The following is a 17,715-nucleotide window of genomic DNA, read 5'->3' on the forward strand; positions in this document are numbered from 1 at the left end:
ATTTATTTTGTACTAAGCTATTAATATTTTACTAAAAAACACACTTTATTAGTTTCCTTGTAGCAGCAAACCTAGGTACTCGACCTATAATGTTATGTAAATATATTTAATTGAAAATCAATTCAGACAAATGGAAATTCGCTTAGTTGTCAGGTTTGCTGCGACGGGGGTATTTTATATTAAGAATCTATAAATTCTCGAACATTTTACATATCAACTGGTGATTTTTAGTTTTGGACCTAGCCTATTGCTTAGAAGTATCTAACATTCATTTAAGGTTGGATAGACAACTGGTAATTTCTTGATCTGACTTTACCGAAATAACCTCACTAAGATCTGTATTAGCTTTGTTGGGATTGATCAAACAAATTTAATCGATTTCGATTTTCGATAGACAACTAATAACCTGGTAGACATTTTAATTTTGGCGAATAATTGTATGACAATGTAAAACAGTAATTTAATAGCATCAATGCACATTGTAAACTATATATGGAAAGTTAATAGGATTTGAAACGCAATAGAATATTTTATTTCAATTGTGAATCGAACGCAGTAATTTAATTTCCACAGGTTAATTAATGAAACATGAAAGATCATAGCTGATGCGAACACAGCTGATCTATTGGTCGGTTAGTGACATTTTGATACTGCGGCAAAAACAGGATGTTTTCAATAAAGTGTTGCTAGGCTAAAATAGTTTTTCTAGTGGTAAAAAGAATCGGCTGTATATTTTTGGATAGTTGTTTCATCCGCTGATTTTGCTGAAAAAATGTCCCGATTAACTAATTAAGCATTTATTTGTGTTTACCATCGTGTTATATTGGTATTTCACTACAAATCTATTCCTTTGTCGATATTTACACAAATTAAAATGTAGAATAATATTTAATAGTAAAATATAAATTTATTCTAGTAGCGGAGGAATAGATATTGCATCACATATAAATAATAGTAACAGTAGTCTAGTTGTTTATACCATAGATTAAAGGAGTAGGGCAGACTTTACGTATGCATATACTAGCATAACAAGAAGGAACCCATTTTGGGAACTTATCGGAAAGTTCGACCGGCAAGTTCGGTCGGGCATATCGACAAGAAACAAAATTATATCAGAACTTTGCCAACGATACTGAGGTAAAGACGATATTTAAATCAGAACATATAAACAGCTGAGTTGATCGATTTGACAATACACTTGGAAAATAAAGCAAGCCTACAGACTTCCGTTGGAATTAGCAAGTTAGCTTACTAAGCTTTATAGAGAAGCATGTTCAGCATTTTAGCAAGTCGAGGTGCCCAGCTGTGCAGATAATGTTATTTCGACGCATTGTTTAAAAAAGCAGGTAAATTTTGCAAAAACATCACGTGCAGTTCAATTAACTGCTGGCGTCCCCTAAGCAAGTTTTCGACGTTTATTTAGAACAAGTTTTGCTGACAAAATAGCTAAATAGGTTTATGAAAACTTAGCAAACAGTTACCAAATTTTAAACGCACGCCAAAGTCGCCAAGTTATCATCCATAATCCGTAGACAACTCTATGCCTATTTCCGTCTGATATGTATAAAGCGTCCCAAAACTTAAAAACACAATCTTAAATAATTTATTGTTCTCTGTACCTAGTCTAGAGATTTTATAATCACCCTGAAATCAGAGACAAATTCCTGTTAACAATCGTAACCGGACAAGCACACAACAAACTTTAGATTTCACAATAGGATTACAAAATTGCAGATTACAAAATCTAATTTATTCCTCTCTCTATTTAGCAGATCTGTAATTATTTCCAGTTACAAACTTATGGAAACTCGATATTTCACTGTTCTGAAAGGTCTGCTCGCACCACTACTTTTCTGCGCACAAATTGTGAACCAAAGTATGATTATCACAATTTTTCTCATCGTGAGCAAAGGATATTTCAAATCAGGCCCAAAAACGACGAGTACAAACAAGATTTAATGTCAAGCTATTTTAAGGAACATTTATTTAAATTGTTATCTGAACCTATGATCATATCAATGTAATTAGACGATGATGTTATCTACGTATATCCCCCCCTCGACCCTGAGGTCTTCGGATCTCTTTCTTTCTCTTTCTTTGAAAAAAAAAAAAAAAAAAACACAAATATAAGTTAATATTTTATTTAGGCTATTGTTGCTCCTGTATTCAGTAAATTTTTATAATCTTTCTTTTACTTCAACAAGTTAAAAAAATAATTTCATCCGTCTGTTTGTATTGGTATGTTGGTGTTAGTATTGGCTTAAGTCATTTATTGAAAATTGCGAGGCTATACTCTTTACTTTGGGTTTGTAAACCAATTTCATATTCATTAAAATGTTTACCTGTAGGCATAACGCGATAGTCAAATTTACTGATCGTTGGCTACTTGGGTTTTGTTACGCTAGTGACGTTCAGCAAAAAAGTATCACAACCGATTTTTTGTATTACTTTGATGATAAACTTCCATACGAAAAGTTGAAATGCAAATTGAGTAATTGCCTCGCTGATTAAACTACTTGATTTTTGGTCAGTACCTAACAAAATTCAATTTGTACCAGTACCATTCCTTTCAATACCTGGGGTTATGAATCATCTGTTGAAGTTATATTTAAATGCGTGTATCAGAGATTAAAATTGCTCAGTTGTGAAACATAAAATAACTTTTGGGAATTTTTCAACTACATATAATCACTCAATTTTGCCAGGGAGTTAATTCGCTTATTTTTTTAATATTCTGTATTAGTCGGACTACATACTGAATATTTGAAACTTTACTTATGTAAACTACACAATTGTTCGAGTAGCCGAGTGTTATCGGTGATGTTATCCTTCAAAAGGTCAACGTTGCATGGTAAAAAGACCTAAGTGAACTTAATGACGTGAACTTTAATGGTTTAAAAACAAATAAATCAACCATAAATACGATTTTTTGGTTTGCCCTGACCACCGGGACGTGCACAAAAATTAACAAGAATCAAGTCTGACTCTTCATGGCTTCATTTCCTCATTCCAACCTAATTTGTTACAAATAATTTGTTATATATTTCTATCCCCAATACATAATGGGGCACGCGCGCCGCTAGACCTACTGGCTAATGTTGGGAGGAACGCCCTCAAATTTGACATCACAGACTCAGCAATATTGCTCCTCCTGACTGGACAGTCGTCGAATTCGGACTTTGGAGCAAAACAAACCAAACCACGGCGCCTGTGACCGGCTGCACGGCGCTAACTAGCGCAATGCAACTTAAGTTATGCAAGGATAAAAGTTATAGTAACACCTACCATTGGAACCACTGAATAAAGAGTGAACACTGTCGGGTAGTACCACAGTACCCGAGTTGTTGCAAGGCAGTTTTACAATATTCAGTTTCGTTATTTAAAATATGATGTCAAATTGTAACAATACTTTCTCCATATACTATGGTATAGGGGGAGAAAGTAAAAACCACAACTGTGTTGCAATTTTAGTGATGTCATTTAAAAATAAAATATTTTCGTTGAGTAATTCTTGGTGGTGATAATAAGCATTTCGTCATAGTCCATGCAAATTAGACCAAAAATAAGTCGTGCTTCCCGAAAAATCTTTGAAAGCTGGAAAGTGTTTTAATACGTTTTGGGGGTCCTAAATAAGATTCCTGTGAGTTTGCGACGGATTCTGACGTCTGCTTAGGTTCTGGGAATAGATAAACTATGAAAACTTTGCACTTTTTTTAAGTTTTTCGCTTATAATTCTTAAATGACGAAGCCTACAGAAATTATTGTTCGGTTGTTTCTTTAAGCACCAAATTATGTGTCGACCGGTGTTAAATATGTCAGAATCGACCGAGCCGTTTAGCCGCTGTAGCTTTTCAAAGTTCGACTACTTTCACCAACATGGCTAAAAGGTTGATTTTTTGTTAAGGTTACGGCTTACACCTCCTAAATGATACATGATACAGAAAAATATACCCGTTATAAGTTTGATGAACATAAAATTCTGCGTAGAATGCTTTTGAATTCATCATGATTGGCTTAGCCACTTAACGGCGATCGATTGTTAAAGTGGGTAGTTTTACAAACTTGGCAAAAACATCGATTCTTTCCTTTAAATGGATTATATAGGGGTCTATTCCATGGTAATCGTCCAGAGACACCAACAAGTCTTTCCCAGTTTGGGACGCTGTAATTTCAATATCTCGTAGTCAGGTTTCAGAATCCCCTGAACTTCCTTCAATGATTGCTACGTCATTGCTATGTGATTGCTACACCGCGGCTGGCGAGTGTTCCACTGATGAGGTCACTTGTAAGGTTTGCCTTCGATGTGTTTGAATGGGCGTGAAGATATCAATGCCTATACTTCAACGTAAAACATATATAGCGAAGTCCTTCAGCAATGTTTTTCTGCTAGATTAAAATACTTGTCTTTCCATGAATGATATAGCTCATGATCCATATACTGTGTAGTGTGTATCTGTCTATGTTGGCAGTGCTGTAGGCCCTACCTCCAATTTGAAGGAAGTTGGAAGTCGTTAGGTAGAAAATTCGTCTACTTTATTTATACTATTGTGTAGCTTTGCTCGTTCTTTGCAACTGGATGAGATCACAGGAAATTATAATTATTCAGTTTTATGAAGTTACACGACCCTTCAATTGTTCATAGAAACACTAGTTTCAATGGTACATAACCTAGTTTGATTGAAAGTTTTGTGTTTCCTTAACTTAATCTGACTATCGGCTGAATGAGTAATCCTGTTGAAAAATTCATTGTTTTCACTTCAGGTTTAGTTTCTATTTTAACAACTCGGCCGTTTCTTACCAAGCTTAACGTGCATTTTGTAGCATAAATTTAATCAAGCAATCAAGCAAAGTTTTATATACTTGTAGCACATATTATACTGTACTGTTTTTAAGTATGGTAAACGAGAAATGACAATGAACAAATATGAGTCGTATAAGGTCGTGAAAATATTTCGATCGAAAATGATCAAGAGGAATAGAAGTCAATACTTATTAACTAAAGGTTATTACAAATTATCCTGAAAAAAGCATAATGTTACTTTTATAATATTCGAAAGACTCCTTCAAACGCAATAATTTCTAAGCACTATTACCTTTGACTATAGGCTACTCGGAGTAGACTTCCCATCTATCTATACTATTATAAAAAAGAGGTGGTTGCTGTATGTGTGTATGGCAAAAGTAAACTCGAAAAATACTGGTCGGATTGGGCTGAAATTTGGCATGATGATAGCTCACATTCCCGATTAACATATAGGCATATTCTTATTTCAAAAATCCTTTCGGGCTCCGCCCCAGTGGCTCTGGAGTTTCCCATGTTAACCTTATGAGAAATGGAATTATTGAATCTTAACAGCTGTTTCAATTAAACAAGTTGGTTCTGTTCTATGATGTTCAATAGCATTAAAGTTACAAGGATTACCAACAGGGTGCAGCACTATTATTTCTTTTACATTTATGACAACAGCTAATTTGCAACCAAAAGGTGAGTGAGCGTAGCGGACGAACTTCAACCTGGATGCGAGTTAGCGTAGCGAACGAGCTAACCTGAAGGCAAGTGAGCGCAGCGAACGAGCTCCAACCTAAAGGTGAGTGAGCGTAGCGAACGAGCTCCAACCTAAAGGTGAGTGAGCGTAGCGAACAAACTTCAACCAGGTTCAACCAGGGATTATGTGGTGTTCTAGCAATTGAGCCATGCGAACGAGATAATCTTGAAAATTAAGAAATTAAACGGGGCAAAGCCCGCGGGTTACAGCTAGTACAATATAAAAATTGGAAGCCAAAAAAACGTGGTGCAATCTGTTGGAGATGGCCTAACATCTAATGACCATATATTCTGCTTCTATCAATCAGCTGTTTGCATGAATTTTAATCAACTTTCAACCCAATAAACTAGTACCCTCTGGTGAGATGGTCCTGAACTTCATCAATATTTTCAATATTCAATATTTTCTAGGCTACAAATGTAAACATTGGATGGGAAGTCTACTTGGCGAATAGTATTGTTATTACTGCGTCTACTTATACGAATATAAATGTAATTATGTACTCCAGCTACATCGACGTTGCCCCAAAATCGTTGGGGGATGGGCAGATAGATATCAAAAATGTGTTGTCATCGTAAACACATCGTGGGTGGGGAGGGGGAAAAGTTTCGACATGGATATAATTACAGTTATATCTACAGTTATCAACCATGTCAATTCATGTGGTTATCAAAGATGTGACCTTTGAACTAAATGCATACACTTACAAAGTGGTGTTCAAAGTCCAATTTAACAGCTGTCTCCCTCATGGCGTTTACCCTTCTGAAGATCTAGCAGTTCTAGCAGATTTTGCAGTTTCCATTGTTGCAATTCAGTTCAAAGTTTTCCCTGTGGGATGTCGGAGTTTCTCAAAGTATGGTGCGGTCCGGATAACACTTGCAGAGGTATTTAGGCAGTTTATTTATTAGTTTAGACTTTGATATTCAACGGTTCCAAAGGTCAACATTTCAACATTTCACTACTCAACACTCATCAGTTGGGGGATGACGGTTGTGGTGTTCAGACTTTTTTTGTAGAACAGAGTCGGTTTTGAGTGATTGGTGATGTCATAGTTTGTTCAGTTTAATATTGATTACGTCAGTTTTGTGATCAGTTTTGTCTCCTCTTTTGGAGTTTGGATTATTAAAGCCATTGGGATGGTAAATTTTTCATGTAGTGTTTAACGAGATTTCTAATATAGCACATGGTTAACATTGGTTTAGTTTTTCATTGCTGATTCAGTGATTTTGAATTAATTTCAGAGATCTTATGTGGTTATCTTTATTATTGAATTCTCCAGTTGTGGTTTTGCACATCCCTTTGTCTCTGTATAACTCATAAATTCCATAGGCTTTATATTCCATCTCTCCACCATAAATCAACATTTTATTGGTGCTAAGCCACAGAGAAAATTATTAAGTACTGTAAATTGATAAATGTTATAAAGTTAAATTTGTTTCTAATTTTGAACACAAATTTAACTTTGCAGTGTTTGAAAAACGCCAATGAATTCAAATACCTCCTTTTAAAATTTAATTACTTCATTACCGGTATAAGGAATGTTATTTTGTGCACTATTTAATTTGCCTACCAAAGAAAAAAATGCTATCTTATACAACAGGGTCCTTTTGTTTAGGCTATTGTAAAAAAATTAAATGGCCATATTTAAAATCTATATGGTTTAGCTGAATGTAATTATAATATGTTTAAGGTTCATTTTTGTTAAAATTTGTATACACAGGATCAATCACATATTTATTACGTCTTTGATCAAAATTTTTCCAATGCAGTATTTCTTGGTTAGAAAACCAAGAAATATATAAAAATCAAAAATCTATTTAAAAATGTTTGACAAATACTGAAACAGAAAAATTTGCAAATAATAGGTACTTAAAATAATTTTTAGGTTGCAGTTTTTCTGCAATTAATTAATATACAAGTGATTTTTTGGTAATGGTTATTTACTTAGGGAGATTGTACAATTTTTTGGGCCAACCCTAGAAAGTTGTTTTCTTGAGATTTTGAAGATTTAGGAACTTAAATAATATTATTTAGCTCTGTGTTAATTATGTAGGTTTGATCCTAAAATCACGATTAATTGTAGTTTTTGTCAAGCAGTTCATGACATAGTTTTTTTTAACATACCTATCACCAACAATGTTTTTATAGAACTGTCAAACTTGTATTTTATTTTACCAACTTTATACTTCCTGTTTTTAGAAATAATCATTAATCCCCCAATAGCCAACCATATTTAGAACAATAGCACACCTTCAAAACTGTTGTAATAATCTGATATTCTTTATATTGGAAGGTGATCACTATGGTTCATTAAACACACATGTGTACACTTATTCTAAATTATTGTTTTATTTCGTAGTGAAGATTTCTCAAGATTTGCTCTTTCACTGTCCATAAGTAAGAATCAACTACTTAAGTTAACTATAACTGCAAACAGTAAAACCTCTAACTATTTGCGGACTCAGAGGTTGTTGAGTTTATCCAGAACAGAACAGATTTTTAATTGTTTTTTACAAATAAATTCATAACAGAGTAATTTTACATAGCCTATACATTTCTTACTCACATGAATATTTTCACATACTGAGTAAACACTCATCAAAGAAATTACAAATATTAAATGTTGAATTTAAATTAAAACTAATTTTTTTTATGTTTATTTTTGTGTGTGCCCTGTCAGCTGTTTACTGTCGAGTTAGTGAGGTTCTACTGAACCACCTAATCTTGAATATATACTTACTACATACATACCCAGAATAAAAAAATCAGTTTATCCTGTGATTTACAGATCTCTGTTTAATTTTCCTACCGGTATTTTATAGCACAAATATAATATTACGTAGCATGCGGGACTTCTTTGGGGCTCTCTGGTTCAAAACTTTATAATCGCACAAATACAAAGATGTAATGATACTAAGAACTAGTTTTTACGCTCTTTAGTCTGTAAGATTACTAGAACTGTTTGTCACTGATTACAAGTTTTGGAGCTTTGTTTAAAATCTGATTCTTAAAGTTTTGTGATATTTGTCATGGTCAATATAGGAGTGAGCTGGTCTAGTGGTAGAGCGTGAGACTTTGGTCCAACCGAATCAAATCCCGGCAAATCGTCAATGGATTTTATCTAAGTAATAATGCCACAACCCCTAGTCTAGCATGAAGTAATGTGAACAACTATTCAGGGCTAGTGCCTAGCATCCTAGGACATAAAAAAATGTATGTTAACTCAGGGTTTTCTGAGTAGCTGAGGGAATATAGTGCTCTCCATCAAATCTAAAGGCCGCTAGTAAGATTGTTCAGTGGGCTATCAATTAATGATGCTATTTAACAAAAGGACCTTTGATTGTAAAAGATCAGGGTTTGAACCATTCCCTTATAAAAAGTGTTAAAATAATGTCATCATAAGTAAACACAAAATCATACCTGGTCAATCAACATTACTATCTTAGGTACTTCCCTGCTCAAACCTGATTGTCAAAACTATGTTATGTTGCTGATTGCTTACCCATGTAGAAAACAATTGAAGATGGATCTGTAGGTGAGAGAACTGTTAGATTGAAGAGCTAATATAAAATGCTATATGATCATTTGAACACTCAAGATTGAAGAGAAGGGCATCACATAGCTAAGTGTGCCCACCTCACTTGCCTCTAACTGTGTAAGCCTATTTGTATCCTTGATCAGGTCTAGGAGCATTTGCCTGACTTTAGCATCTGATTCAACACCTGGTTGCTCACAGAGAGTGTTACAGTAGGAAATGTCTCTTTAGAGGTTGTGTTAGAGGTTAAGTGGTAGAGAGGACTTACAACTTACAAGTCCTGACTTTGCCTCTAATTTCATGTCTGTTTCAGGAGATGCGGAGCTGGGACTGTGTGGAGTGTCGGGGGTGGGAGGGATGTTGGCTCTGGGACAATACTGTGCCATTTGTGGTGACAGAGCCACAGGCAAACACTACGGCGCGGCCAGCTGTGATGGCTGCAAGGGGTTCTTCCGTCGGTCGGTGCGGAAAAACCATGTGTATTCTTGCAGGTAAACTATCTACTAACTAACCTGTCTTCCTACAAGATCCAGTTGTAACATACAAAATTTATACGTGGTGAAAGGGGTGTAAGTTTCCCTTACATTGGGAATCAACTTGTACAACAAGACCAATCATTCCATTGGCAACCGCTAGAATAGTGGTAGATGAAGTATGATCATAAAACTGAGCTGGTATCAAATTTGAGCTAACCTGCTTGACCTTAAAGGGAATTTTTTTGAGACCTTCTGGTCTTGTTCACAGTTTGAGAACTTAGAAATAAAATGGGGAGGAGGCCTTATAAGTATTTTATAGTGGAAGTATAACTAATGTGAGTGTTAAAGGTGAACCCTATGATTGTCTATCTTAGAGTTGAACTCAAACCAATCCTCTGTTTTGTTTTGGATAAGTCTCATAGAACATAATTTTATTCACACTAAGAAGTTCTAAAATGTAAATGTTATGTTGTTATGAACCTGTTGGTTAAAGAGTTAATAAAGCAACACTATAGGCAGTGATTCACTCGCAGCATGCATCTTTGCTGCAAACAGAGAAATTGCTTGTTGAAGCTGTGTTTGATATCAATCAGTCAAGTAGATTTTTAATTTTCCTGCCTCACAAACGTGATATTGAGTTTTAAGAAGATATTTAACATTTTACAATGTATTTTTTTACAATAATCAATTATTGGGATGGAGACCTAGGTGCTTATTTAAACCCAAATATGAGTGAAATGATTGTAGAATGGAGTGAGATGTTATCTTAGAATTTTGTGGCTTTTCTATAGTTCAAGTACCTCGACAGAAGTATGTTTGTTCTAGGTTTCACAGAAATTGCATCGTTGACAAAGACAAGCGGAACCAGTGTCGTTACTGTAGACTGAGGAAGTGTTTCAAGGCTGGAATGAAAAAAGAAGGTAGGTACCTACCTAACTTATATAGCTTATTGTCAAGTGTTTAGGATGATGTGGTGGAGATTTGTTTAGGCTGCACTGAACACGTTAGATGCCACCCAGACCAGAAAATTGGGAAATTCGTCATGCTAACGCTAGAAAACTCCCAAGTGGGTAAATATGAGGTAGTATAATTCACAATTCAACGAGAAAATATACTACCTCCTAGTTTCAAGGTCAAAGTCGTCTAATAAATCATGCTTGTAACTTAACAGTCAACAGCTGAAGGCTCACATCTAGCTGGCTTTCAGGCTTTGTCTTACTAACTGTGTTTGACTTATCAAGTTGTAATTGTTGAATAATATTCGACGTTTCTTTGAAGATTGTTCACTCAAAGTAAAAATACTCATTTAAGTAATACATTATTCAAATAAAATAAATTGTTATAAAATTAAAATTAGTCTGTTTATATGTTATAAACTAGTATATAACAGCTTGGTGTTAGTGTGAGCAAGTTTGATGTTATATGTTCATTTATTAAAACCCATTAAAAATTTCAATGTTCTGGATAACTTGACAACCCCGAAACTTGACAACCTCTGGGTACACAAATTGTTGTCTTAGTGAGGTTTTGCTGTACAACTAAACTGCCAGGAAAACAGAAATAACAAATTCCTGTCTATTTGGACGGGGGGATGTTCAAGACCCAAATAATGAGATTGTGATTTCTTTTTCTTGGCAGTATTTTAGTAAATTCCTGATTTTTCAGGAGAGGAATTATCCTTACATTATTGAAGTGTTCGTGCTTTTGGTCTGTATCAAATTCACAACATTTATTACCATATGTTACAAATAACAAGATTGTTTACTTTTTGTTGTCAGTTAGTTTTTACATGATTAAAGTCAATTTTCGTTTTACCAAGTTGTAGCCTACTTTGTAATTGTATAAGTGAATACACGTCAATTATGATCGCCAAAGATAATTGCAAAGTATGTCGAACCGAACATTGACAATTTTGTTGGAACTAGGGAAGATTATCCTAATTTGTCTACGAAAGCTGAAAAATTTTAAAGATTTCTATCTTTAAGTATTCTTGAACAAAATTGTCTGGTCATGGTGAATCGCTTAACTGGGATTAGAACCCACTACCACTCTACTATAGTGTCAGAGTTGTGTGTTAGGTCAATGACTCACCATTTGAATTTTCATCAACTTAAATTCACTTCTTGAAATTCATAATTGATAATTTGAATTGATTATTGAAAATTGATAAGTTTTATAAAACTTGTAATAAATTACTCTATCTCATTGTGTATCAATTAATTGTTTTATTGCTCCCAGCTGTCCAGAATGAGAGGGACAGAATCAGCTGTCGTCGGCCGAGCTATGAAGAGGCTGTCTCTAACAACGGGCTGTCAGTCACATCGCTGTTGAATGCGGAAATGTTGTCCCGGCAAGTCGGTGCAGCAATGGAGGTTAGTCAGTGAGAGATTTGTTACAACTTTAGATGCATTCCAATGCCCAAATCCAGCAGGGATACTGTTTCTTTGCATCCAGCCGCTGTCATTAATATTTATCGGTTTATTTTTGTATTGTATCGCCTGACCCTGTCCTTTGGTTGATACGTTCCATGTTCCATGCACAGGTTAGAGTTCACTTAAAAACCCAATAACCACTGACAGCCTTTGGTTCAGTTTTGAAACATCAAATGTATACCTTTTAATATTCCAAATGGAAATATCAGTTGACTTACACTCTGAATATTGAATCCCAAGTTTCTAAGATGTCAGTGAAGTACCGATGGTTTATCAACGGTTTTTTTTTTTAATTTTTCCAGATGAACAACGACTACGACCTAACTAACAAATCAATAGCCAACATCAGCGATGTGTGTGACTCAATGAAACAACAGTTGCTGTACTTAGTGGAGTGGGCAAAATACATCCCTGCCTTTACAGAGCTTACACTGGATGATCAGGTATGTTTGAGACAGTTTCAGACAAATTAGAATCTGTATCAGTTAACTGATTTTGACAAACTCCAAACTGAGAACGAAGAACATTCATTTAGCATGATAAGTCGTTGTGCATAGTGTGCATGTGTCCATGGCCCCCACATTTAATTGTGGGCCCTGTTACCAGGATCTGGCTCGGGCCCCCCTACCAACCGGGGGGTCGGGGGGGTATGGAATACCCCCCAGCGTAGAGGGGGGGTCCGGGGGTCCCCCCCGGGAAAATTTTGAAAATGTCATGTATTTTAGTGAGTTTTTAAGGCAATCTAGGTATTAAATTTGTGAGTGGTAAATGGCACTTTTGCAGCCTTTTTTAAGGAAGAAAAGAGTTCTTCAATGAGTGTTATAAGACTTAAAATTACAGGAATTCAGCAATTAAAACTATTATATCAATACACAAAAGCTCCATGCCTATTAATATTTTGTCCTTTTTATTTCCCTGTAAGAGGGTTTGGCTATCTTAACTGCTATTATTGTACTTTGTAATATGGAGTAGGAAAAAACTTACGTAAATTGAGTTTAACAGCTTACACCAATGAAATCATATTTTATTCAGTGACAATTTTCATCAAGAATTTTAACAATACTACATTTTTTGGGAGTGGATGCCTGAGCTGCCGAACTTGCGCCGAGTAGTCACGGAGAAAAACAAATGTGCACGAGTAATGCCGAGAATGACCGATGCTATCCAATCCATGCTTTAGTACAGTATTATACCGAGCAAATTGGGAAGAAAACTTAGGTCAAAATTATTAGGCCTACAATCTTTCATATTTTTAAAACTCCAAAAGTAAAGAATTTTTAAGTTTGTGTCAAATAACCTAGATTGCAATAATTATTAATTGAAATATTCCATACATAAAAGTGCAACCGGGACCAAATGTTGATAAAACAGGACAAATAAGCGTCCCGAGAGGATTTGTCGGGACGGACCAGTCCCCCTAAAACGGGACGTCTGGTCACCTTAGCTATGGTACATAGTACATGTCAATTTTTCAATGCTTTACAAATTTTATTTTAACTTATAACTATAAGGATTCATTCTTGAAACTATCAGTTCAATTATAAAACCAAACTTTGTTTATTATGGGGGGAATGAGGTAGGAGTGGCTAGGCGCCTGGCGGGAGGAAGGGGTAGAGGGAGTTTGTGGAGCCGGCCACTGGGGCCCGAGCTGGCTGTTCTGCTGTTGTATAGTACATACGCACCTACGCACCTATAGAATTTAAATATAAACTTCCTTAGAATCAAGAATTAATACATTTTAAATTATTTAACTTTGTTTTTTGTAAAATATTTAAATATTATTTTTTTATCTTCAATTTATGAGCTGTAAAGTGATCTTCAATGGGGAAAAAAATAAAAAACAAATGGGTAGGCCCGGGCCCCCTGAGGGCCCGGGCCCTGTGACTAGAGTTGCGCCAGCCCCACCCTTGTGGGGGCCATGCATGTGTCCCATTGTGTACTTTAATGTACCTACTATGGAATCTTTAAATGGTATTCTTAAGAAAATATGACAATATACAGTAAACCTATGTTCTAGTACGTTGCAAAGATGGCACCACTTAGACGCAAAAACTAGTTATTGAGTGCTATCTGTTGATCACCATAAGCAGTTACATGTTTACAACATTTGCGATAAATCAGAGATTTTCTCTAATACAAACTAATTGGGACCGAACCCTTCTTTGGAGAAGGCATTAACCCGGTAAAATTGTGTGAAAAATGTACTTTTATGGTTTTAAATGGCCATACATTGCTACCGCAATCACAAAATCACTGTAATCATTTTCCCCAATCACAACATCATCGAGATCGTCTTCCTAAATCTCGTTCTTTTAACTACACAAATATTTTAAAAGAGAACTATCATAACCCCGCTAATGAATGGAGCTATAGGCATGGGCATTATTTCAAATTTCCCGGTTTCATACAAAAATAATGCACGATAAAACACAATCATAAAAATTCATGTCTGTTACAACTTCCCCCTTACCCGGTCTTCTGGGCACACTAGTTAGTAATGTATATCATCAAATACATAGTATGTATAATTTTTTTCTCCAGTAGGTGGTTTGGATTACAATAAAATAAAAATACATGATTGTTGCCTTGTGGTCCATGTTCCTACTAGATTATGCACATTTCTGTGCGAACGCCATTGTCAGATCCACAAAACGAAAAAACATACTAAACAATAGTTGACGATTTACTTACGGTAACGTTGTTTGTCATTTGCAATGTGTGCACAGCAGGACGATGTGGATGCGTGTACGTTGTGTGTCGAGACTCGACTCCAGATTCGACTCTCTTTAGCTGCTAGAACCATGTAGTTTATTAAGAGTTGTACTTGTATGTTCTCCTACCCTGATGTAATGCTGTGTTGTAGGTAGCCTTACTGAGAGCCCACGCAGGGGAACATCTGTTGTTGGGGCTGGCGCGTCGCTCGATGCACCTCAAAGACGTTCTTCTGTTGGGAAACAACTGCGTCATTACCCGGTATTGCGCAGGTAAATCATTAAAAACACAAACCTTCTATTTTAACCTACTTTAGTCACAGAGCATTTGTTTGACGCCATGTAATCCCCAAAACTATATACTAATCAAGGACCAAAAATTAAATCATTAAAATAATTATTTCGATTTAGTTTTTGTTTCACATGCAAATTTTCAAAAGTTCCCCATTTCAAATCATTATTTAATTCAAATACAAAACGAGGCTTCATAATTTTTAGCCTGTGATCAATAAAGCAAAGTGTAGAAACTATATTTTGATTAATGCTGCAAAAGATTCCAAATGTATAGTGTCTACTGGTTAGTTATTATTGTTGTCACAATTTATTTATGTATGGCATAACTTCTTAATCAGAATATAGTACATGTTATCATATTTACGGAAAGTAAATTTGTATACTACATTATCTATCAGACATTCACAGACTTCACACCCAAAGTATAATTCTACGTTGTATTTTGACATAAATGTTTTTCACCCGACAGAAGCTGGAATAGCACCCGACCTAGACATCACCCGAGTTGGTACCCGAGTGATGGATGAACTAGTCCGTCCCTTCATGGAGGTGCAGATAGACGACACAGAGTTTGCCTGCTTAAAAGCCATCGTCTTCTTCGACCCAAGTAAGTATATGTTTGGGAGGTGCCTATGTTTAAAAATTAAACTTAACAATCCAAGTACCGTGGTATAGTGGTTTAAATTCCCTTGTTACTGTCCAAAACGATCCTTTGTAGTTCGTAGTGACTACAGCTGTTTCGTGCTACAGGAGCAAATCTTTGGGTCAGGAGAATGTCAAGCAGTAGTCATTAGATATTCCTCATGGTGGAGTTTGTCAAAAGTTTATAGTAAATAAATAACATAGGCACGAGATAAAAACACAAAAACACGAAACTGAACATTTAACACTATGGTCGACCAGACGGTAACGAAACACGTGATACGTCACCGGTTGAGAGCAAGTTGCGACTGTCTCGTGTTTCGTTACCGTCTGGTTGACCAGTTTTTTTGTGTTTTTATGACGTGTCTATGTTATTTATTTACGATAAACTTTTGACGAACTCCACTATAAGGAATATCTAATGACTACTGCTTGACATTCGCCTGACCTGAAGATGTGCTCCTGTAGCACGAAACAGCTGTAGTCACTAAGAACTACAAAGGATCGTTTTGGACAGTAACAAGGTACGGTAATTTAAACCATTATACGTTAATTCAGACGATCCAGAAGCCACATCATCATGCAAGTACTATGTTTATTAGTGATTATTAGTGATTGCAATGATAAACCTTTGTGTGTTAAAATATTTTTTGAATTGTAGCAAAATTGCCCTTCTCCATTTATTTAAACTTTGTGTTTACTTTAAATAGTGATGAGACTTAAACAACATGTAGACTTATGTTTATCAGCTCATTTGTTGTCCATCAGCTATGTTAAACAAACTACGAACAACATCTATTGAGAACTAAATTTTCCTAACAACATAATCGAAATATGTATCTGTCAATAGTCAATAGTCCTCTTAGCTATTCTAGATGAAATGGTTCACTGCAATTCCTACAACATTTGAGAATAATCATTGTGTTTATTTTAACAGCCAAAGTGATTGGGTTGTAGAAGAGGATCGATTCCAGGTTCCCGATCCCAAAATGTTGTTTAATTTATAATTTGAGTTGGTTGTAATGAAAAAACATTTATATATAACCTCAAACCAATGGTGTTATCCGAAAATGTCCAATGTAGGAATGCTCACCATTGTCTAAGAACTGACTAACAAATAGGACTATTAGACAAAGCAGTGGGAAAGGAACGCTGTTCCCACATATGTTCCTGCTCCACTAGACCACTGCTTCGAACATGAACTAACCATCACCAAAAAAGAAATCCCAACTTTACTTGAGCTGTTTCTATAGTCAATAGGATGATAACCTATTAAAGCCAATTTACAACTCCAGATAATTGTGAAAACTTGTTTTTCACTAATCATGATGGAATCTGCGATAATCTCTCAAACATCAACTTACCGCCAAAATCAAACTTTCAACCTAACCAAAGGTGCCTTAATTGTTTACAGATGCCAAAGGTTTAAGTGACCCTTCTCGCATAAAGAGTCTGCGTTACCAGATACAGATCAATCTGGAGGACTACATCAGCGACCGACAGTACGACTCACGTGGTCGTTTCGGCGAACTGCTGCTCACGTTGCCCGCACTGCAGTCCATCACGTGGCAAATGATTGAGCAGATTCAATTCGCCAAACTGTTCGGAGTCGCCAGAATCGACAGTTTACTGCAAGAAATGCTGCTAGGAGGTGAGTTTTGTGATTTTTATGTTACAAAAGACGAAAAGAGTACAGTACGGTACACTTATTCGATAGGATAATCATTTCTTGGTATGTGGGACTATTTCTGACAATTTACTGAGCCTTTTAGTTGCCTTCTGGCTGCCCAATTATACTTTTGCAGCTTATTTTTTTGCGTTCTGAATAACAACATGGGTTCAATTTATTTTCCATGAGTTTCAACTAAGTTAAATGTTGTATTTGCCTCACTTTAATGACTTTGCCTTCCTCTCATCTCATATTTTACTTCATTCTGAACCTTGCATTATTCTTTTCTGGCTATCTAACCTTTTATGTGTTTTATCTGGTACCACTCGCAACAGAAATGAGGGGTTATACTATAGCTATGTGCTATATGAAGTATTTTAGTTTTGGCTCGTCAAATCCAAAGCTATCTT

General features: G+C 35.6%; 1 protein-coding gene across 6 annotated transcripts in view; it reads left to right on the forward strand.

Moving 5' to 3' along the window:
- LOC128996129 (hepatocyte nuclear factor 4-gamma-like) overlaps window positions 1-17,715 on the forward strand; it is a 48,222-nt gene that overhangs the window by 21,642 nt on the left and 8,865 nt on the right. For 5 of the 6 annotated variants that reach the window (XM_054421249.1, XM_054421248.1, XM_054421252.1 and 2 more), the window contains exons 2-8: window positions 9,395-9,572; window positions 10,383-10,477; window positions 11,796-11,929; window positions 12,292-12,432; window positions 14,853-14,973; window positions 15,464-15,601; window positions 17,051-17,287. In XM_054421249.1, coding sequence (XP_054277224.1) covers window positions 9,395-9,572; window positions 10,383-10,477; window positions 11,796-11,929; window positions 12,292-12,432; window positions 14,853-14,973; window positions 15,464-15,601; window positions 17,051-17,287 — 1,044 coding nt within the window. Of the gene's footprint in view, window positions 1-6,322; window positions 6,431-9,394; window positions 9,573-10,382; window positions 10,478-11,795; window positions 11,930-12,291; window positions 12,433-14,852; window positions 14,974-15,463; window positions 15,602-17,050; window positions 17,288-17,715 lie in introns of those variants that run through there. The other variant, XM_054421251.1, reaches the window with a different exon arrangement.

This window comes from Macrosteles quadrilineatus, unplaced genomic scaffold (assembly GCF_028750875.1).
Source record: "Macrosteles quadrilineatus isolate MER2022 unplaced genomic scaffold, UCM_ALF_1.0 Scaffold_6__1_contigs__length_79288215, whole genome shotgun sequence".
NCBI classification, from domain to species: Eukaryota; Metazoa; Arthropoda; class Insecta; order Hemiptera; family Cicadellidae; genus Macrosteles; species Macrosteles quadrilineatus.